The sequence below is a fragment of the Papio anubis genome, chromosome 6, assembly GCF_008728515.1.
Source record: "Papio anubis isolate 15944 chromosome 6, Panubis1.0, whole genome shotgun sequence".
In the NCBI taxonomy this organism is placed as follows: domain Eukaryota; kingdom Metazoa; phylum Chordata; class Mammalia; order Primates; family Cercopithecidae; genus Papio; species Papio anubis.
The window spans coordinates 120269386-120291985 of record NC_044981.1 but is presented as its reverse complement, the minus strand read 5'-3'; the positions used below and the strand labels follow the sequence as shown (position 1 = coordinate 120291985).

Sequence of the window (22600 nt, the reverse complement as noted above, 5' to 3'; positions counted from 1 at the left end):
TCGTATGAAACCAGCATTAAAAAGTATTTTCGAGGAGAAATACTTCTTTCTTAAATTAGTCTCACAATGACTATGATATTAGCATAGGGCTAAATCTATTGGTATTATTTAATAATTTTGCATGTATCATAGAAGGATTAGGTGAATACATTTTTATTTTGAATTTATTGCACATCTATTATAATAATAGTACTTGCCACTTATTGCTGTGGTACTGGCACTGCTCTATGCTTTGGACATACTAACTTATTTAATTCTTATTGACCGTATATGCAATAGGTGCCATTGTTGCCCATTTTACAAATAAGACAAAGGTAGAGAGAGATGAAGTAACATACCCAGGGTCACATGGCCAGTACCCAGAAGAGCTGGAGTAGGAAACTCCATGGTCTGCCCTTTACTACTCAAAAACTAGCTTATATGTCTGGATACCTTAAATTTCCACTTTGTTTGACTTTTCACTAGACTCCCTTTCCTCCCTCTCCTTAATAGAATTATTTTTGTATTTGTTCCTAAAACATCCTGATGATGGCAGAAAAAAATAGGAGGATATAGAGTATCTGAAAGGGAGATGGCAGTACAGGAATGTTTGGGAAGAGTGAAAAGTAATCATTAATGAAAATAAGAACTATTATTTGTGTTTAGAAATCATTTGAAAAGTAGTTTTTTTGAAAATCTTAATGTATAAACAAAGCCTTCCTGAAACCAGTTATTTCCTTGATTAGGTAGTTGGGGTTTTTAAATTGTTAATGTCTCAGTTTCAGGATTAAAAAAATGCTTATGCACTTTGCTGGCTGTAACTCAAAAGTTTAGGTGTGAGAGATCCAATCATGACTAGAGATGAAATGAGTAGAATTTCTTACTACTGTTGCTGATATCAGACAACTGGTAATGGGCTGCTGACAGAAGATGGATGAGTAAGAGGGGAGGGATGGGGCAAATGGTAGGTAAAAAGCTAACTAGTAGGAAGCAGTGGAGGGCTTGATGTTTTGCATCACATTAGTCTGTGTTCTGAAGTTAACAGGTTTATCTTTCCTGTTATGTTTTGTCCTAGTTGCTGTGTCCTTAAGGAATCAAAAGGTCATTTTACCCCAGACATCAGATGCTTACCAGGTATCTGTTGCAAAAAGCGTCTCCATTCCAGAGCTCAGTGCTTTCACACTCTGCTTTGAGGCAACCAAAGTTGGCCATGAAGACAATGATTGGACAGCTTTCTCCTACTCAAATGCATCCTTCACACAATTGCTCAGTTTTGGAAAGGCCAAGAGTGGCTACTTTCTGTCCATTTCTGATTCAAAATGTTTGCTGAACAATGCATTACCTGTCAAGGAAAAAGAAGACATTTTTGCAGAAAGCTTTGAGCAGCTCTGCCTTGTTTGGAATAATTCTTTGGGCTCTATTGGTGTAAATTTCAAAAGAAACTATGAAACAGTTCCATGTGATTCTACCATTAGTAAAGTTATTCCTGGGAATGGGAAATTGTTGTTGGGCTCCAATCAAAATGAAATTGTCTCTCTAAAAGGAGACATTTATAACTTTCGACTTTGGAATTTTACCATGAATGCCAAAATCCTCTCCAATCTCAGCTGTAACATGAAAGGGAATGTAGTCGACTGGCAAAATGACTTCTGGAATATCCCAAACCTGGCTCTGAAAGCTGAAAGCAACCTAAGTTGTGGTGAGTTTGTACCTTATTCCTTTTTTTTTTCTTTTTTTAGCATTGTTCTATGAATATGATTGTCAATAAGGAATTGTACATACACACAAATGTACGTGTATGTATATTCCCACATATAGATATAGATATCTATGTTATCGTTAAAAAACTCTTTTAAGTTTTAAAATGTCGTCTGCTCAGCTCTTATAGCACACATTTGATTATAAACTATGCATGATCCATCAAGACATTTGGTTTAACCATTCTTAAGTTTTCCCCATGTCATAAAATATCACAGAGTTTATCACTAATATAACAACAGTTATAATTGTAGACTCTCAAATAGAAATGTTAACACTAGGCTTGAAATAAAATAAATTAATAAGTAAGTTATTGTTATTTTTTTTTTTGAGACAGCATGTCACTGTGTTGCCCAGGCTGGAGTGCGGTGGGGCGATCTTGGCTCACTGCAAACTCTACCTCCTGGGTTCAAGCAATTCTCATGCCTCAGCCTCCCAAGTCTCTGGGACCACAGGTGTGCGCCACCATGCCCAGCTAATTTTTGTATTTTTTTTTAATAGAGATGGGGTTTCATCATGTTGACTCGACTGGTCTTGAACTCCTGACCTCAAGTGGTCCACCCACCTCAGTCTCCCAGAATGCTGGGATTACAGGCGTGAGCCACCCTGCCTGGCCAGTTACTGTTTTTTGTTTGTTTATTTGTTTATTTTGTTTTGTTTGAGACAGAGTCTTACTCTGCTGCCCAGGCTGGAGTGCAGTGGTGTGAGATCTCAGCTCATTGCAAGCTCCACCTCCCAGGTTCACACCATTCTCCTGCCTCAGCCTCCCGAGTAGCTGGGACTACAGATGCCCACCACCACGCCTGGCTAAGTTTTTGTATTTTTAGTAGAGACCAGATTTCACTATGTTAGCCAGGATGGTCTCGAATCTCCTGACCTCATTATCCACCCGCCTCGGCCTCCCAAAGTGTTGGGATTACAGGCGTGAGCCACCAAGTCTGGTCACAAAGGTGATACAGTAATAAACTGATCTTTATCATCCTGGAATTAAATTTCAATTGGATGACTTAAATAAACAACCATCACCTAAGAAAAGTATTTACTCAGCCAGTATTAAATATCAAAACTGTCCATTTTATAGAAAATCTTAATCAGAAATTATCCATTTTTTCTTTGAACATGTTTCTCCATTTTTTAAAAATGAGGATTTATAGTTTGTTGCAAATACTGTGTTGTCTCTAGTTCTTCATGAGACTGTAAATGTGCTATTATTAGAAGTAGCTAAATGCAGAATATTTTGAGAAATAATTCTGTGTGATAAAAATTGTATTAAAATAGATCTCCACCTAATATTCTCCATTTACACAAGCTAATTCTGGAAGCTCTTATTTTATTATAGGACTGATTCAAACACAAAAAGTAGAAGTTTCATTATCTACTTTAAATGTCATATGACTAAATCTAAGACAGTGATAATGTATACATTTTAGTCACAGACATAACTCTCAATTAAAAAGGAGAAGAAGGAGCCTAGTATTCAAAAGTAATTTGTGTGTGACTTTGTTCTTGTAAAAAAATTTCATTGGAACAAAGCCATGCTCATTAGTTTATATATTGTCTTTGTCTGCCTCTGTGCTACAATGGCTGTGTTAATTGATTGTGATCAATACAGTATAGCCTGCCATCCTAAAATGTTTACAATCTAGCCCTTTGGGAGAACATTTGCCAACCACTGAAACTAGTCTAAAGAACTATGATAGTCCACTTGGCTGAACCACATACTTTGGACAGCACTAGAAAAGACCTGCTAGATCTCCTTAGCCAGGGAAAACAAACCAATCACCCACAGGCTAGTTTAGCCCTAAGACATGGGTGATGGTGGTAGCATTTATTTGTTCCTGTTCATTTACATTTGTTTCACACAGTGCTTTTAATTGATGAATTATTTCCAATATTAAAAAATTAGATTTCACATAAAAATGAAGTTTTGGATTTTTCTGGTAAATATAGTACACTAGGCTACTATATCTGCATGACCAACACAGCTGGAGCTAAATGGTGGCTGCTGCTTTCAAAGGGGCTTCCCAGTTTACTTCAGCCCTTAGCAACCCCTTATTCTTCCCACTCCAGCCCCCTTTTTGTCTTTAGATTGCCTTCTGACCCTGATAGGCATTTAAGTGGGAATGGTGATTTATGCCACTCCCTTTATATGGGCCAGGAAACTGAAGCAAGAAAATAAGTGGCAGAGGCAGTTGGTGGGCTCCAACACGTGTCTTCTGTCTCCATGTCTAGTATTTATGTCTGGGAATACTCATTTAAAAAATTATTTTAAATTATTTTAATTGATAAAAACTATATGTGTTTATGGTGTACAACATATTTTAATATAGGTATACATTGTGGAATGGCTAATTTGAGCTAATTAACTTTCATTATTATCTCATGTACTTATTTTATTTGTAGACAGAACACTTAAAATCTCTCAGCAATTTTCAAATATACAATCATTGTTATTAACAATAGTCATCATGTTGTACAATAGATTTCTTGAATGTATTTCTCCAGTCTAACTGAAATTTTCCATCCTTTGACCCATACATTCTCAACTCCTGTGCCCTGTCCACCCCTGTGCCCCTGGAAACCACTCTTCTATTATTTGCTTTTATGAGTTCAACCTTTTTAGATTCCACATTTAAGTAAGATCATTCATTTCTCATAATTTCTTAAACTCTGTCTTCCAGACTCCTTTCCCAAGCCTTAAGATTATCAGAGTGCATCAAGTACATACTCATGGACCTTAGTCATCTATAAGTTTTCAAACTAATTTTGTCAAAAGGGTAGCGTGAACTTACACAGTCAATATATTTGAGTCTTTTTAACTGTTATAGTGATCTTCTTGCCATTCCAAGATGACGTTAAGCACTCACATTCCAGACATTCAGATGTCCTGGACTGTGTTTCAGGAGAAATGATGGGAGAGGGAATTTCCTGCTGCTTAATCATCAGCTTTAGGAGTTGAAGAACCCAAGTCACTCATTAACTGACAGGAAATACCTGTAACAGAGATTATATCAAGGCTTGTTAGCTAAGCAAATCTTTCATAAGTGTACCCTGTTAACATTTTAACCTTTCATTTTTTTTTCCAGAAAATGAAAGCATCTTGCTGTTTATGGTTATAATTTCCAACAAACTAATGATCAGTACAGTAACCAATGGGAGAATAGAAATTTATTTCTAGCATTCCATTGAATAGACAATGTCTGCTAAATATGAGTTTTTATTTCAGGATTAATTTGTGATGGAAAAATAAATAGATTTTGCAAAGGTATATTGCTAAATAAATTTTAATTTGAAAGTAACATAGTAGAATTGAACTGACTCAATTCAACATTAAAATGTCCTGTCATTTGTTTCACATATTAAACATGCTAGCCTTAATAAAATTGATATATTATTAGTAAATATTCTAACAATTTTAGAGTATGACTTTGTTTTCCTATACTTTTCTAAAAAATATTTGGGAAATGTACCTTAATTAGGAAATTTTCAGCAGATTTTTAAAAACATGGTTAAACCTGTCAATCCTTTTAAAAACAAAATGCTTTATTTTGCAATAAATCTTCTTCTTTTTATAGCATCTTCATTTTTCTTAGAACAATTTTATTAAACACATTCAGTTTTATGACTCTCATGGATAGATAAATTTTTAGTGGACTCTTTAATTATAGGTGCAATTATTTATTTACCTGTGTGATGATTCAAGTTTAGATACTGGCTAATGTCCGTCAATTTCACAAAGAACAGACAGTGCCTTCTCTACTAGTTTTATTTATTTTACTGATTACTACTCTTTCCTGAGGGAGTGGTATGGTATAATGCAATGAATAGTCTAAGTTCAAACAAATTACATTTATTTTAACAAGAATTTATTAGGCACTTCCATGGATTAGCTACTGTGTATGTAGAGATAAGACACACTTTATAAGTACTTTATTGTTATTCTTTTCTGAAATTTCTGGATTTGTACTTACTTTTGTTTCCCTCTTTGGATTTTTTACCGAGTTTGCTAAGGTTTCATCAACTCTTGGATTTTTACCCTTTCATAATCATTACAGTTCTGTTCTTCATAGCCTTAAATTCATAGCCTTCACAGCCTTCAATTCATTATTGGTTCTTCCCTTGCACTTCTAACAAATGATTGAATGCAATATTTTTAGATAACTAAATCATTTTTAAATAATAAAATTAAGATAAATCACTTTATCTTTACAAAGGACTTTATACTTTGAGGATGCCCAAACTCTTTATGAACATAGATGACTAAATTTCACTTTAAATATATTTGTTCATGAAAAGTTGAAAAATTCATCTTAGTAACAACTGCAAAGAAAAAATGAAAGGAATTACTGTTTTTCTTTTTCTGTTATTGCAACTTATTGTGAGGGTTTGCTCTTCAGTTATTTGGAGTATTATTAAGTAGGTATGAGAGGAGCAGTGGACTATACATCAGTCTTTTTTACCACAACTTGTATAAATATTAATATATAGTGACTTCTTTCAGTAGCATAATTTGGAAAGAACAACAGATAGAGAAGGATTAACAGCTTTAGAGCTTTTCCTCAACTACCTGTTTTCAGTGATTACATTTTTTTTCAAAAAAATTTGGCTCTAAATTTTGCTGTTAATGTTATAGAACTTTGCTTCTTAGCTCAGCTAAAACCCAGGTTCTTGTCACACAACCAGGAAAATTTAGGCACGCGTATACATTGAGGGGTGAGTAGAGCAGGACTTCATTGGGCAAAAAGAAAAAACAAAACAAAAAACCACAATAACAAAAAGCTCAGCAAAGTGAGATGCAGGCCTACTAATAGGCCCTCCACCTCACTAATTGATTGCCAGGTCCTTACAGGAGCTGGAGAGAGCAGGCTCCTCCCCTGCATAAGGCACGAATTCTCCGTGGCTCCACCTACCTCCCACAGTGGGCAAGTCGGGCCCTAATCCGCTGTGGGCAGGCTCAGGCAAGGCCTGAGCAGGTTTCCTCATCTGCACAAAAGCATCTGATGTAAACACTTGTGGAGTGGGTGGGAGATTCTCCAGGGACCCCTTTTTATCTGCCTAGGCATTTGGCTGTCTCATTAATATTAAGTAAATATCTGAAAACGCCTTTCTGGTAGCCTCAAAAATCAGTAAACACATACAGATCATATTCTAAAACCAATTTGTTGATGGTAAACATATCACTATCCAGGAGAGTGAATTGTTTGTTCTTCCTTAACAACCTCCTGATGCATAAATCCATCAGCCAAAGAAAACTGATTGTGATACTGACTTTTTATGCAGATGTGTTGAAAATAGAACTGGGTAGAAATAAAGTTTGTGCATACTTTTGATATTTCATGTATTTGTTTATTTTGGTGTGTTTGTAATGCAAGTTTTCGTTTATCAATTTAATTTCCTTTTAATTAAATTAGTCACATGTATTTGTACCATTTTTACTTAAAAACATTCCAGTGTGATTTTTATTGTCATTTTGGGTCATATTAAAATAGCGTTTATTGAGTATTTAAAGCAGTGTCAATTTGCTAAACTAGTAGTTCCCCAGAAGGAACAGCTAACTAAAATATTGAGAAGTAAATGTTGCAGTTTCCCATAAAAGAATGCTGCATATTGAAATTTATACTTGTTACTGTGCAATGAAACTGATGAAATGTTCAAGAAATTTGTTAAATATCTTGCTCTGAATCATAGCTCTTCTGATTTTCTTTTCTTATTTTTACCTCTAAGCTCTTTAACCTACTGGTGGGAATGTAGTTTGCCTAAAAACTGCTTTCCCACAACACTGAGCCCTTATCTCCCTTTGTCTTCCAGAGATATTGTATCAGTGCCAGAAGTGGCCTAAGGAGCCCTTGACTGCCAACATTGTGTGTAATATGAGAACCACAGGAACTCCCTCCAGGGTCTCCTCTGTTGCATGCTACAGAGGCTGAGATTTCATTAGGCTCTGAACTTTAAAGGCTTTTTAGTTTACGGAAGTCCCTTACAAAATATAAGTACCTACAAAAGGGAGGTCCTACAAAAATTGGGCTTATAGTAAATGTGATGCAAGGGAATAATGGGCAAAAAGCATTCAAGACAAAATTCCACCTCAGTCCTGCCTTAACTTCTGCCTCCTCGAATATTCTTTTTCCATGGTGCATTTGCTTAAGTTTTCAATCTTTAAAACACCCCCTTCCTCTCTCTGCTTCCTTTCACGGCCTAGCTTCCTCTTCCTGCATTCACTCGTCAGACCTTGGCAGTCTAGATTTCATCATTCTCACACAACTCAAACTATTTTCTATAGAGGTACTATCAAAATCCCAATGCAAAGTTAAAGTTCTTCTCATTCTTTATCACTCTTGGCCTTTCTGGTATTCTCGATATTGCCATACCCTACATTAAACTTTCTTCTCTTAAATTCTGTAAAACCACCTCTGTAAAAGTTTTACCTTTTTAAGTCTATAGCTCTTTTTCTTATATGTGATGCTTAAATATAGAAATATCTGTGGTTCCATCCTGTTTCCTTCTCCAATCTACAATCTATCTACAGTGATCCCAAACACTCTATAGCTTTTGATGAATATTTCCTGGCTACACCTCTTACAAAACACGTTTGCATCTAGGTGTCATACAGGCACCTCAGTTTCCGTTACTGTACGTGGTGTTTACCCCACCTAAGTCTGCTCTTCTTCTATTATTTCCCATATCCTTTTATTAGGTCGATATGTACCAGTTTCTTAAGCTGGAAATTAGCAAAACGTCCTCTATTCTTCCTTTTTTCCCATCTTTAATTAGTTGCTAAATGTTATGCATTCTGTCTTTAAATTTCTTGTATCTGTATCTATCTCTGTCGATCCTTTTTACTCATGATATCAAGGCTGAATTATTAGTAGTATTCCTGCTTCTATTTCCCTTCTTTTGGTTGTAGAACCTAAATGACTGTTTTCAAATGAAATATAGTTTTCTTGCCTACCTCCTTCTCATTTTCCCTCACTGCCTTTAAGAAAGAGTTCACAATGTTAACAGTTCACCTGGTGAACCCAAAATATCTGAGACAGGTTTCAATTAGTTTAGAAAGTTTATTTTTCTGAAGTTAAGGACACAGCCGTGACACAGCTTCAGGGGGTCCTGATGACATGTGCCCAAGATGGTCAGGGGACAGCTTGCTTTTCTATGTTTTAGGGACACAATACATCAACCAATCCATGTAAGATTTACATTGATTCAATCTGGAGAAGGGCGGGACAACTCCAAGTAGTGGGGAGGGGGCTTCCAGGTTATAGGTAGATTTAAAATTTTTCTGACTGACAATTGATTGAAGGAGTTATTATCAGTAGAAAGGAATGTCTGGGTTAAATAAAGGGTTGTGGAGATCAAGATTTTATCATGCAGATGAAGCCTTCAGGTAGCAGACTTCACAGAGGATAGATTGTAAATGTTTCTTATCAGACTTAGGGTTTGTGTTGATGTTAATGCTGGAGGGGTGTAATGAGGCATGTACAACCCTCTCTTCCATCATGGCCTCAACTCAATTTTCAGATTAACTCTGGAAGGATGTTGGCCAAGAGGAGGAGTCCATTCAGATGGTTGTGGGGGCGCCCTAGAAGTTCATTTTTGGTTTACAGCCTTGAGTGCCCACCACTCAAGGTTCCAGTGTGTGGGATTAACCACTGGAAGAAAGACGGAGGGCTCTGGTGTTCATGGTATTGATATTTTCCAAAGCCTTACAGCAGCTGTCCATTGTTTATATATCTGATCATCCTTATCAGTTTTTACTTTACTTTAGCAATGCCCAGTGACTTGGTGCACAGACCATTTCAGTGCCTCCTTGGTATTTGTTTTAGAAATTCTGTCCGCCAGTAAAATACCCATCTCTACTCTCCTACCCCTGGCTCTCTCACAGCCTCCTGTGCCTTATGGGCTGCCTTCTTTGAAATTGATTTCTGTTCACTTTTCTTACCAAGCTGCTGTCACATCCTCCTTTGGGTCACTGCCATCTTTGGAGCACTTCCCTGATAGCACTTAGAACTGTGACGCCATCTTCCTTTCATGCCTCCCTGAGAGCAGCAACTTAAATCAAAGCATCATTCTGGTCTCTGTCCCTCACATAATGTAGGCAATAAGTAAATGTTTGTTGAAGGAATGTATAAAGGTCTGTGACAAGAGCTGCTTGCCAGTCAGTGTCATGTCATAGCCTGCCTGTAAGATCAGGCCTTTCTGAAGTATCAGGATTCCTTCCTTGGGCCAAGTGCCGCAAGGTATCAAGGATGAAGAAACCATGCCTCTGGAGATACTGTTAAACTGTTAGGTTATTTTCTGCTTATGCATACCGTTTACCTAGTTACTTTTGTACGCTCGTGCAGGAGCTGTGCCCTCACATTCCCACAGGAAAGTTTTGAAATGTTTATTAGAATAAAATCACTATTATATAAATGTCCCTTAAAATTAAATATGTTGTGCATATTATATATGTGTATATATATATGTATGTGTATACACATACATACATATATATTTGTATTTTTTGTGTGTTTTTGATACAGTATACTTGGTTGTAAGTGTAGCCAATGTTTCTCAAGACTCAAGCTATTGGAAAAAGTCTGTTAATTGTCAGAGGGACATTTAGTGCAACAGTGAAAATCTACAAAAAAAAAATCAGCTCAAAACTTGTCCTGCTGAGAATAAGTTAGTAAAAGCTTGAAATAAAAAGACACAGAGACTGAATTGAAGTCACAAAAATGTATTTCTGGAATTACAAATAGCATATGCTAGGATGTATGAACCAAAACTGTGCATGTTATGGGTAATTCATAATATGTAACTTCACTTTTGAAACTTATTCTTGATGTTTGTATTATTTTATTTGTATGAATTCCCACCCAAACTCTTAAAATGTTTTATACAAAAAAGTCCTGAACTTTTTATACAAACTTTAAGGGACAATGGCACTGCTTTTCTTTTGATGTGTGATGACTGATAAATTGAGTTAAAGATTTCGAGGACAATTTCAATACTTTGGTTTTACATTTGAGAAAATTAAGGCACAGTGACCTTAAGATACTTTCTTGACATCAAAGAATTACTGGTGGACTCTTCTAGGGCTGCTTCTATTAACCGTATGATTCATGATATTTTTTTCTGGATAATATCACTAAATCATAAATCAAACTTACATATTCTCTTTGTGTTGATCAAGGTTCCTACCTGATCCCGCTCCCGGCAGCAGAACTGGCCAGCTGTGCAGACCTGGGGACCCTCTGTCAAGGTAGGGAGCCCACACTGTGCTCCAGAATCTCTTTGCTTTCTACTTGCAATTTTGGATAATGTAGTTGTCATTGTTTTGATTTTTATCTGATTTTTCACTTGGAAAGCCAGAAAACAGCAAAACAGAAGAATTTCTGCATGTGTTTTAGTTGTGTGGGTGCACAGTACGTACGGCATGGAGAAAGAATGCTTTCACACCATGGGTAACCACAATTCCACAAAGCTCTGAATTTAAAAATGTGAATTTATATCCTATTAAATGTGGATTGGTTTCATTTTTCCCACATGTCTTCTCAAGAATATACTGGACTTGCAAAAAGTCCAGTGTAAATACAGTGTACAATACTTTGAAGAAGTATTCATGTCTATAAAACAAAGAGGGAAATTTATTTGAATATTCAGTTAACTTTAAGATAAGGCCGTGAGGCAATTTATGATGACAAGATAACTTAAATCTTAAGATTAAAATGGTTAAAGTAAACTAATGTTAATGTAACTGTGTTAATTGTTATGATGCTTACTATATCGTGGTCAGTATTTCAGTTACATATTATGTACTAAATAGCTGCATGCTAAATAATATGTAAAGTTATACAAGTTTTAAAATAATAATATAAATATTTTGCTTTATTTTATCATTTCTCTTCCTAATTACCCATGACTCTTTTCATCTATTCTATTAAATACTTCTATAATGAAGTAGCATGTTCTGTGTACCACATTAAGAATCACAGCCATGCCTTTTGTAAAAGCTGGATCTCTTATTAAGAAGATCATAGCACAAAGGTGACAGTGGTTAGAAGTGAGATTGAAGAAGTAGAAACCTAAGCTCTCTTCTGTGGTTCCAGTATGAGAGTAGGGCAGGCAGGAGGTGGGGTGGGGTGTAACTTATTATTATCTTTGTTTTCCTTTTGGAGACATTATTTCTTTGATATTATTATTAATCAACACCCTATGAAAATTAAGTCATCAAGTAGTTTTTTCCCCGTAATCTCTGTGTAGTTTTCAAACTGTTATATGAAATTTTAAAAATCTATAATTCTGTTTAGTTTAAGATCTAAAGTTTTAAAAAGGTTATTTTTATTCTTAAAATTATTCTCACCTGAGATATCTGACATAATACTTTGAAAATGTCTCCCTTGTAAAGCTTGCCCTATGAAATACTTTTTATTCATCAGTGTTTAGTAAACTTGTTGGAATCTTTAAATGATTAACTTAGTCTATGCATTTCATTTGTCTTTTTCTTTACATTCATCTTAAGAAGAAGTACATTTTTCTTCTGAGATTTTATTTCTCTAGTCTCAATGTTATTAGGCAAACTTAGTTTAGAGAACTTTCAAGCTGCAGATCTGTACAGGCTGCTTTCTATAACTTCTGACAGACTCAGGAAACTGAGTTCTAGAAGGGTTTAGTGTTTCACTGTGTGATTGCCAGCTTGTTAATGGAGATCTAGGTCTAGAATCTAGAATCTAAATGTCCTTTCTCTCGTCACTTTGTGCTTGCTCCAGACCCTTGTGTATTATAGCATCAAAGGCCATGTGTACTGATTCTTAATGTGCCATAGGAAGCATTGCTTCATCTTACACATTATAACCTTGGAGTCTGTTGTATTTCAAAATGGTTTCCATTCTTGCCCTGTATATTTTAATGCATTAATTATAAATTGCTTATCCAAATTAACTGTCATGTACTCTTTGCAAAATTACATCTTTCTCATCTTTATTACCAGCTACTGTAAACTCTCCTAGTACTACACCACCCACTGTCACCACTAACATGCCTGTTACTAACAGAATCGATAAACAAAGGAATGGTAAGAAATCGTTACCTTTTATATTTTTAGTATGTCTAACATAAAAAATTGTATTCTAGGGAGGGAAATATGTATTATTCCAACAAAGTTGCTGTTATTGGAGTCAATTGGTACATTTGTAGGACTAGTAAAATTAATAAAGATCACTTAACTCTGTTGAGTTCCTCATTCTTATGACCAGTGGAATGAGTACATTTCCAGTACTCCTCTTTTGCATTTTTAGCCAAAATTTTTTTCAAAGGAAGTTTTAGGGGAAAAAGCATTTAATTAGAAGGCATTAATGTGCATCATAATAGAGATCAGATAAAAACGTATTTCCGTGGTATTTTGTCAGATTATTTTCTGCAGAAAACAAGTTTTAAAGGATTTTACAAATTTCAAAAAACTAAGTAATTTTAATAATTTGATTTCTCACTTAAGTGAACTTTATGTTCATATATTTGTGACATTTAAATCAATTTTCATAGTAATACTTTGCTTTCGGTTTTTATTTGCTGAAGAATAATAGATTGTGATTATATATCAACTAAATCAAATCAATTTTTGAATGACAACAATTAAAGTCACTTCAAATACTTCTTGCTTTTTTCCTCCAAATATACTTTTCTATTATTTATAATTTGCAAATACAGCAGTGTATGGTAAGAAATAAACAGAGGAAAAGTCAGGTGAATAGAGTTCTTTAACCTGTTTATAGATGAACCACATGCATGGCCTTTTGGTAATTCACAGTGAGCGATTTCAGTTTCTTCTAATAAAAGAGAAATTCCAATCAGGTGACCATACCATTGCTTTGAATACAGTAATATTCTCAAATATGAAGCATTAGAAACAAAGAAATTTTCTAAACTCCAGTCATTTAGCTTATGAGGCCAAGACATCTGTAATATATCACCAGGGACCCAAAACCCTGAGAAAGGAAACCCACATAGTTCATTTTTTCTTGGCTTCAGAGGTTACATTAATTTCCTCTGTAAGACATTTAAATTGGAACTATGGAATATTTTACATGAAACGTAGATATAAATTTCATTAGGGTTATAAAGGCGTCGATTCAGGGAGTGTTTATGGTTATTCTGGTAGTTACACCAAGGAGATTTATGATGGAGCAAAAATTCCAGCATCCCGCAAGAAAGCAACAGCAGCTGAAATTTCCAGTGCATATTTCACATGGACTGTAGCCAGTAGATGGGAATATTATAATTCTAACTAAGTATTTCACTCTTTGTATGAACATACAAAGAGCCTCTGTGGTATTCTCCCTCCAGGACTGACACATCCTCTACTGCCCAAGAACTTTTATACCGTGCTTCAGAGTCCTTGACTTGGTGGAGTGGAGCTGTATTCACTCAATCATATCATTTCTGACATTCTTGAAGAAAGCCTTGTTTAGGCCATCTCTCTGCGTCATAACCTTCATTGGAGTTTCAACAAAGCAAGCAAATGTTAGAATCAGTTAAAATGTTCTGCTTAACCATATTAATGAAAAAAAATCTAATTCAGATAATTCTTAATCAAAATGTCATCTTAGCGTTTAAAAATATTTGGGTCATTATATGACGGAAAAATTCTCAAAATTGTGTGTCAAATTTGTGTACCATCTTAACAAATTTTTTACCATTTCTCTGAATCACATATACTATTTAATATGATTTTTTTCCTAAATTGACTCACTTTTTAACTTAAACATTTGTGTTTACTTGGGAAAATCTATTTCACAACTGTAAAGTGAAACCAGTCCTACTTGTTATAATACAGATATAAAAAGTGAATATAAATATAATGTAAACAATATTTTAATGTTCTCCCTGTATCCTATTACCTTCTCACATCTTAGAGCGTGAAGCCTTCATTACCTTTTTAAAAAGGAAGACTAACAAAGTATTAGAGACAGACTATAATTAAGAGTTTTTCTTTGATGTAATCAAATTTGAAATTGAAGAGAATTACTTTTTCACCTATGAATAAATGCTATTTAATGTCATGTCCTGGATTATCATCACTGATATAATATTAACAATTTCTTATTCTTTGGGAAACAGAGAATAAACATTCTGAGGCTTGCTTTCTGATATATTAGAGAATTCTATTTTATTTACTGTAAGAAAGATTGGCACAACTGTCAATTATCTAATTTGTCCCGTCCTTTTAACTCTTGGCTATCAGAATTTTACTGAGTCAATCAATAACAATATTGCATTGTTGGGAGCGGAGAGGGATTGAGTTTGTTTGATAATCAGATATATTTATCATAGTGTATCAATAGAATTTGTTTTCCTGGTTTTTGTGAAATGTTCCTATTTTTCTGTGTAAAGTTATTTTTGTTGTTTGCCATAGGACTTTTATCTGATACCTCAAATTACACTAAGTCCTCATTAATGTCATTGATAGGTTCTTAGAAACTGTGACTTTGAGCAAAATAACATGTAATGAAACCAATCTTACCATAGGCTGATTGATATAAACAAGAGTTAAGTTCCTACAGCATATTTCTGGTCACAGAACATCACCAAACTTCCAAGTAAAGACTGAAAGCCTTCTAATATTTAACATTGTAGTTAATATGAGCTGTACATACATTTAAGAAAGATTAATGAAAACAAGTAAGATAATTGATTGCCCAAATTTGGGTGAGCCAGTGAGTGACTGCAGACTTAGTGGCAGTGATGGGTTAAATCAAGAAACAAATGTTTGCGCAATGAAAATTGCGAGGAGCACCTCCTGCCACCAAGCAGTTCCAAAACAATCACCAATATGGGGGTTCACCGAGTGCTTTCATACTATATCATTTATTGTTGTGCTTTTATATGATTACCTTATACTTTTTGAATTTTTGTTTTACACTAATTTGTAGCCATTCATTAATTGACTTTCCAACCTGCTTATTCTATCCAGTTCAGGGTGGCGGGTGGCTAGAGCCATCTGGGCAGCTCAGGGCTGCAGGCAGGAACTAGCCCTGGCCAGGACGCCATCCCATGGCAGGGCACACACACACACCTACACCTACTCACACTGGGACCGTGTAGACAGGCCAGTGAATCCAAGGTACACAGCTTTGGGATGTGGGAAGACACTGGAGGACCTGGAGAAACCCCATGCAGACAAGGGGAGAACATGCAGAACCTACACAGACAGGGGACCTGGCCAGGAATTGACTCTTCTCCTCATCAACTTTGTAATGAAACTCCATTGAATGAAATGATGTTACTCAGGGATGTGCTGTGTACACTAAGAAAGTATTTAAAGCTACTTTTCACAAACAGGTATTTCAGGATGTGGATGATCTGGGGATTCCCATAAATAATGACCTTTTATATGTTTTCCATTACATTCCCAAGAAAAGCTCTTGGACTAATTATTATTCCACTCCAAATCATATCTTCTCTGCTTCAAACATCACTCTAGTGCTACTGAATAGTAAACTTTTGTGAGGTTGTCACAAGCAACCCAAGTAAGGAATTCACTCCATTAGTCTGTATTATTGTTCTAAAAACCTGGTTTACAAGTAAGTACAGATTGTAACACTGCTTCCAGTTTCTCACATATGTTTAGCTATTTAAATAACGAATTCCTTCTAAGATCGTTTGAATGGATCCATTACTCTGCTTTTTATGCCATATATCTTAAAGAAATTGTGTGTTTAGGAGCTGCAGGATGCCAGTCGTATTGTAAATGCCACTGTCATAATAGAATTTCCTTCACTCTAGTTCAAAGAAATAACCAGGTATCTAGATTAGCATTTGGTTTATATTTTAACTTCTGTTTTTTCAAATATGTATTTAGGCCTATCATTTCAAACCTGTACTTTACATCCTTGAATATCGCATAGATTAGAGCAATGTCATTTCTATATTCTCCAAGAAACTCTGAAAAAAAGTGTAAGAAGGTAAAAAAGGGAAAGATTAATTGGAGAAGAGACCTACAAAAAAAAATGTTGTTTTGATAACCACATTGGTAATCACAGGCAGTGATTTCTGCTTGAAGTTCTGCATGCTGAAAGAAGTATCTAAATGGAAAATGGATATATTCTTAAATCATTTTCCCTATTAATGTCTATAATAAAATCTTTGGGCCTAGATGTCATTATTAGGATAGTACATACATATTTTGAAGTCTCTGGAACACAAGAAGATTTGTGAATAGCTTTTAAAACACCATGAGTAGTGTTAACATTTGTAAGAGAAGACAACTTTACTGCTATGGTAACATGGAAAATCCTGCATAAGTGTGTCTTAATTATGCATTTCCTCCAATTGCAATGTTGAAGCCAATTATTTTGCTCTAGTCCAAACCCTTCTCACCAGCCCTTCAGTGAACATATTTTTTTATGTTGCTTTGACAGTTCACTCTTGAACTTTTCTCATGGTTACTTATTGACTGCATTATTCAAAAATTTTAAATAAATGTAACAAGTGGACTGGGGCAGGAAACAATGTTTAAAGAAAACATCTTAAATATTTGGATGCTTTCTAAAAAATGCAGAAATGTCAATGATTTTTAGAATTTTGACGTATTTTCCTAAGAGGGAACAAATACTACTCTTATAACAAAAGCATGCTTTAGGTTTCCATCTAGTGGTGGCTTTTCAGATACTCTGCTAACATTGATAATACAGATGCTCCTCCACTTGCAGTGGAGTTTGCATTCCTATAAACCCATTGTAAGCTGAAAATACTGGAAAATATCAAAAGTCAAAAATGCATTTAATACATTCAACTTGCTAAACATCATAGCTTGCTGAACCCACCTTAAACACGTTCAGAACACTTACCTTAGCCTACAACTGGGCAAAATCATGGAACACAGTCTATTTAATAATAAAGTGTTGAATATCTCATGTACTTTATTTAATGCTAAACTCGAAAAATGAAATGGACATATGGGTACTAGAAGTACAGTTTCTACTGAATGCCTTTTGTTTTCCTACCATCATAAAGTTGAATGCTGATGAACTATAAGTAGGGAACCTTCTGTATAGTCACAGAATATTACCAGGATCCTGAAATAACTGTTTGACCCTCACAATTTGAATTTTCTCCCAATCATTCAGAACATCTGTGATTTGATACGATGAGATCTACAGTGTAAAAGTTATCTTTATATGTATTATAATGTTTTACATGTTCCTCCAAATATTTTTCATTCAGAACATTTTTTTTAAAGGAATATAAAATCAAGATCATTAAAATACCCAAAGAATTTTAGAAGTCAAAATAAATAGTCTGCATAAATTAAATTCGCCTGTGCTTGGACTTGTGCCAGTTTTATATATTTATATTACTACATCCAGGGGCAGCAATTTATATTATTTAGCACAAGACTCTGACACTTGCTGGAAAGACATTCCTTTGGTAGTGGGACTGGAATTTGCATTTTGGTAGATTTGGAAATTCCCAGAGGCTAACTTTTACATTTTTTTTCTACTGCCTCCCCACAAGTTTTACTGTTTTCTTCAACATTGCTATAATTACGTATTTCTATATTTGTGTGCCTATTTTACTTAAGACTTACCTAAACCTATAAGCATGAAGAAAGATAATCGACAATGGAGATTCAAAAATTGTTCTTCTCTCTATAACCTACCATATTTTAAAAGGGTATTTTTCTCACTAGCTGCTTTGACTAAAGCACCCATTTACAGCTATTCAGCAAACCCTTGCTGGTGAGTTTGATTTTTATTTTAAAAAATCAGTTTAAAGATTTACCCCCACTCAAAAAGCAGAATCTTCTTTACAATAAGGTTTTCTTTTTAAAATGAGTTAGTTCAATGAAAATTCTGCCTGCAAATATTTATTTTTTCCTCTACTTTGCTATAAATTAGCATATTTAAGAAATTTTAATGAAAAGTCTGGTGAAATGCCGCCTAATGGTTTAATAGAAGTGCTTTATTAAGCAGGGGAAAGAGAGGAAAAGGAGAGGAATTAGAGCAGTAAGTATGTGTATGCCTGTTCTACTTTTTCAAGTTAATTCCTCCACATGATCTCATTCAAGTTTTCACATCCCAAACTCTTTATCATTCCTTATAATGCACAGAAAGCATAATGCCTTGTTATCAGAAGTCAAATTGTACATGAAAACAGTTAACACATTACAGACAGTAGATATCAGAAATCTATAGAATTAAAAAATATGAAGAAGCATATACAAGTAATAAGAGTAAGCTAATTGATAACTATTTCTAAGAAGTTGGAAGGTCAAAAAGCTTAACAGCAAAATATTTCATATTTGTTTTGCCTATGTAGAAGGTGTTTCTTTTAACTTATATTGTAAATTATGTGATTATGAATAAAACTATGATTATATGACTTACGTGATCATAACTTTAAATTGTTTGATAATTATATAACTACAAAAATACAATTAATGGACTAATCCTATTTCCAATGGGCAGATGGAATTATCTATAGAATATCCGTAGTGATTCAAAACATCCTTCGTCACCCTGAGGTAAAAGTACAGAGCAAGGTGGCAGAATGGGTAAGTGAGCTTGTAACTTTTCTTTTTTAAAAAAATTCTTTAACTTCTGGGAATCTGGAAAAGACTAGTTAACTGAATCCACAAATTATACTGAAACACAGATGATATTCATTAGAAATACATAAGTAGATACGTAAGTTGTCCTTATGCATAGGAAGAGAAGTACATTTGAATAAAGGATAAGAACTGAGCCTAGTAGACTATCAGTGTCTTAAATAAGAGTAGTATCGCACAAATGGAAATAGATTTTGGTGGCAACAGTTATCTTTATTTCCTATTAGATCCATATATTTTCTACTATATTTTTAAACAGATTCTTTTAAAAAATTGTTTGAATGTTTGGTCAAAACCAACAAGTATGAAAAAACGCATTATGAAAGTCTTCCACCCATCCTTGCTGCTCATCTGCGTGGAACCAACCCAATAACCAACAGCAAATAGGAAATCACTGTTAGTTTTCTCTGCTTTTTTCAGATATCTTGGTGCACCTGAAAGAAAATTAAACTATAGATTCTTACTTTCTTTTTTACACTAAAAGTAGTATACTTTACATACCATTCTATACCGTACTTATTGTTGCCAGATTTGCAACATTAGAGAACTTTATGGGTTTTTTTTTGTTTTGAAAAAACAATGCATACTATTTCATTATGTGGCTGTTCAATCATTTATTTAGCAGATCTTCTGTTGATGGACAGTTAGACTGTAATTTAACCAGTATCCTATTGATAAACATTTTGTAGCTTTCAATTTAAAAAATTTAACATTTTATTTTCTTCTTTTTCTTACAAATACAACACATGGTTTTTTTCATTTTCTTCTTCACAATAACAATCTCAAAAATTTTATTTTCCATAGGTTTCTATTCTATTATTTCATTTCCTACCTACGGCATACTATGAGACTTCGTACTTCTTTTTATATATAATGCTGTTACGGTTCAAACATTTTTTTTTAATTGAGTCACTATACATTCTGAAATAAGAAAAATGGGTTTTCATATATATTTGGTGTTCAATAAATGTGTCTTTGGTAGCAAAAGAAATTTTACACATTGAGAGGAAGTGGTAGCTACACACACACACACACACACACATACACATATCTATATATATATGAAAAATAACTGATAGAAAACAGTCTTCATTTTAAAGACAGTATTCTTTAAAAAAAAGTTGCCCATAGGTAACAATAGTAGGTAATTAACTCTGTTACAAAATTGGTGAGAAAGGTGAAATTCTCTATTGAAATAAAAGAAAAATACTACTGTTGATTTGGGGGAATGCCACATTGAGATTAGTAACTCATTCAAACAGTAGGAGATATGTTTAACCTCTCAATGGAGAGAGCAGGCTGCAGAAAGAGTATATTCTTTCTGTGTATCCCATTTTCTTTCCAGCATTGTTCTTTTTGTTTAAAGTCAGAATGATTTCAGAAGATAAAATTCTTTATTTTCATTCTCAAGTAAGCTACTGTTAGCTTATTTGTGCAAATAACGGGTAATGTTATTAATCTGAAATTAGCATTCATTAGAAAGTTTGTGCTAGATAAGGTATAAGCTTACATTTATATTTACTTCATGCATGGTTTTCGACATAGCTTTATTTTCATCTGCAGCTAAACTTTACTAGACGTTTTTGTTTAAAATGCAAGATACCAAAGCAGATACTTGATAACAGAGAAAATATAAATGGTGTACCTGTTTCAAATTACTACTATTTACAATTTTAAAATAATTTAACACTTTTTTTGCTAGGATTCCCTAAAATTTACATTCAGTTTTGGAAATGCCTAAAAGAAAGGCTATATGAAACAAATGTGTATATGAAAGAAGGCCTAAATCACCCTTCGGAGATGACATGTAAATAGGAGGCTCTCATGTCAGTGAGGGAATCCTGTTTTGCAATTGTATGGGAAACTGCATCATGGAAGCTTCTTTATATTGGAGGAATCCATTGCTTCATTAAAAATTCTTATGCTGAGACCACAAAGACTGCTAAATAACCACATAATAAATACATAGTTCCAATAGTATTGAACTTATTTTATTTTTACATTTATATTGTTAATTTATAATTTTTCTTATTACTAATATTGTGAGATGGTAATTACTAGAAAAATGTTTTAGTGTACCTCAGTGTTTGTTGAATCAAGAATAGAGAAGATATTTATTGTGCAAATCTTCTTTAATACGAGGGCTAGAGAGGAAATGATAGTTTTCCAAACAGACTTGGGTTCCAATCTGGCATCTACTACTGCTTACTTGGATGCTCTTGGGCAAACCATTTCTTCTCTGAAAGCTCAGTTTCTTTATATATAAGACTGTGGGGTATGTGGGGATAATACCTATTGCATTGGTTGTTGTGAGGATTGAAAGGAGTAACATTTATCAAATTCTTGGTATACAATGATCCATTAACTGTCACCTTTACCTTTCACTCCTCCAACTCTTCAGGATTTTCTCAGAGTCTTATCTCAGTAACAACTTATGTTTTAGGCAGAAACTTGATTTAGATATATTTTTAAGGTATTATCAAAACTCATCCTTTTCCATTGTGTTTTCCAGCTCAATTCAACCTTCGAAAATTGGAACTACACGGTTTATGTCATTAATATCAGGTAAGACAGAATAAATAATTTGATAAATTAAAAGTAGTGTCTAATTTAATGCTTCAATTTGTCTCTCTGATTGTACCAAAATATACATACAAATACACACAGCTACCATATGCATAATCTTTCTAAGACAACTGTATTAGTTCATTGCACAAAAAAACCTCAATGCTGCAGTGATGGTTTTAAAATGTTTTGATCATGCATTCCAGTTGATTTGTATTTGTTTTAAATGAAAAGTGTGTTGTGTGTTTGTGTAACTGAATCAATATATGTTATAATGTGTCAAAAATTAAAATTGGATAATTAACTATAAATATAAGTTATTAGTCTCTTCTCACACCCTGGTGGATCACCTAGAGCACTTTTTTTTTCCAGATCTAATCTCGTATATCGACAGTCTGATTGCAACCTAACTTTTCGAAATTATCCTTCACTGTATTTATATTTAGTTCCTCCACTAATCTTCAGCAATTCGCATTGTCCATATATCCTCCTGTGTACCTTGTTTTCACAGTTCTATACCTGAACGAGTTTTCTAAAGTGTATGTCATGACCCCTAAACATATATTCTGTGAAGATAAGAGATTTAATAACACAGAAAAGGGGTCAAATCGTCATATAAGTTCAGGAAGTATGTTATACAAACTGAAGCATATTTTTTATCAGAATGTCTCAATTTCTTTAGTGTGATAATATGAATTGTGAATCTTCAAAACA

General features: G+C 34.2%; 1 protein-coding gene across 10 annotated transcripts in view; it reads left to right on the top strand.

Moving 5' to 3' along the window:
- ADGRG6 (adhesion G protein-coupled receptor G6) overlaps positions 1-22600 on the top strand; it is a 136183-nt gene that overhangs the window by 61364 nt on the left and 52219 nt on the right. For 7 of the 10 annotated variants that reach the window (XM_009205966.4, XM_021937801.2, XM_009205967.3 and 4 more), the window contains exons 4-8: positions 1055-1678; positions 10910-10978; positions 12707-12790; positions 19182-19267; positions 21834-21886. In XM_009205966.4, coding sequence (XP_009204230.1) covers positions 1055-1678; positions 10910-10978; positions 12707-12790; positions 19182-19267; positions 21834-21886 — 916 coding nt within the window. The remainder of the gene's footprint in view (positions 1-1054; positions 1679-10909; positions 10979-12706; positions 12791-19181; positions 19268-21833; positions 21887-22600) is intronic. The other 3 variants (XM_021937800.2, XM_021937802.2, XM_021937804.2) reach the window with 1 other exon arrangement.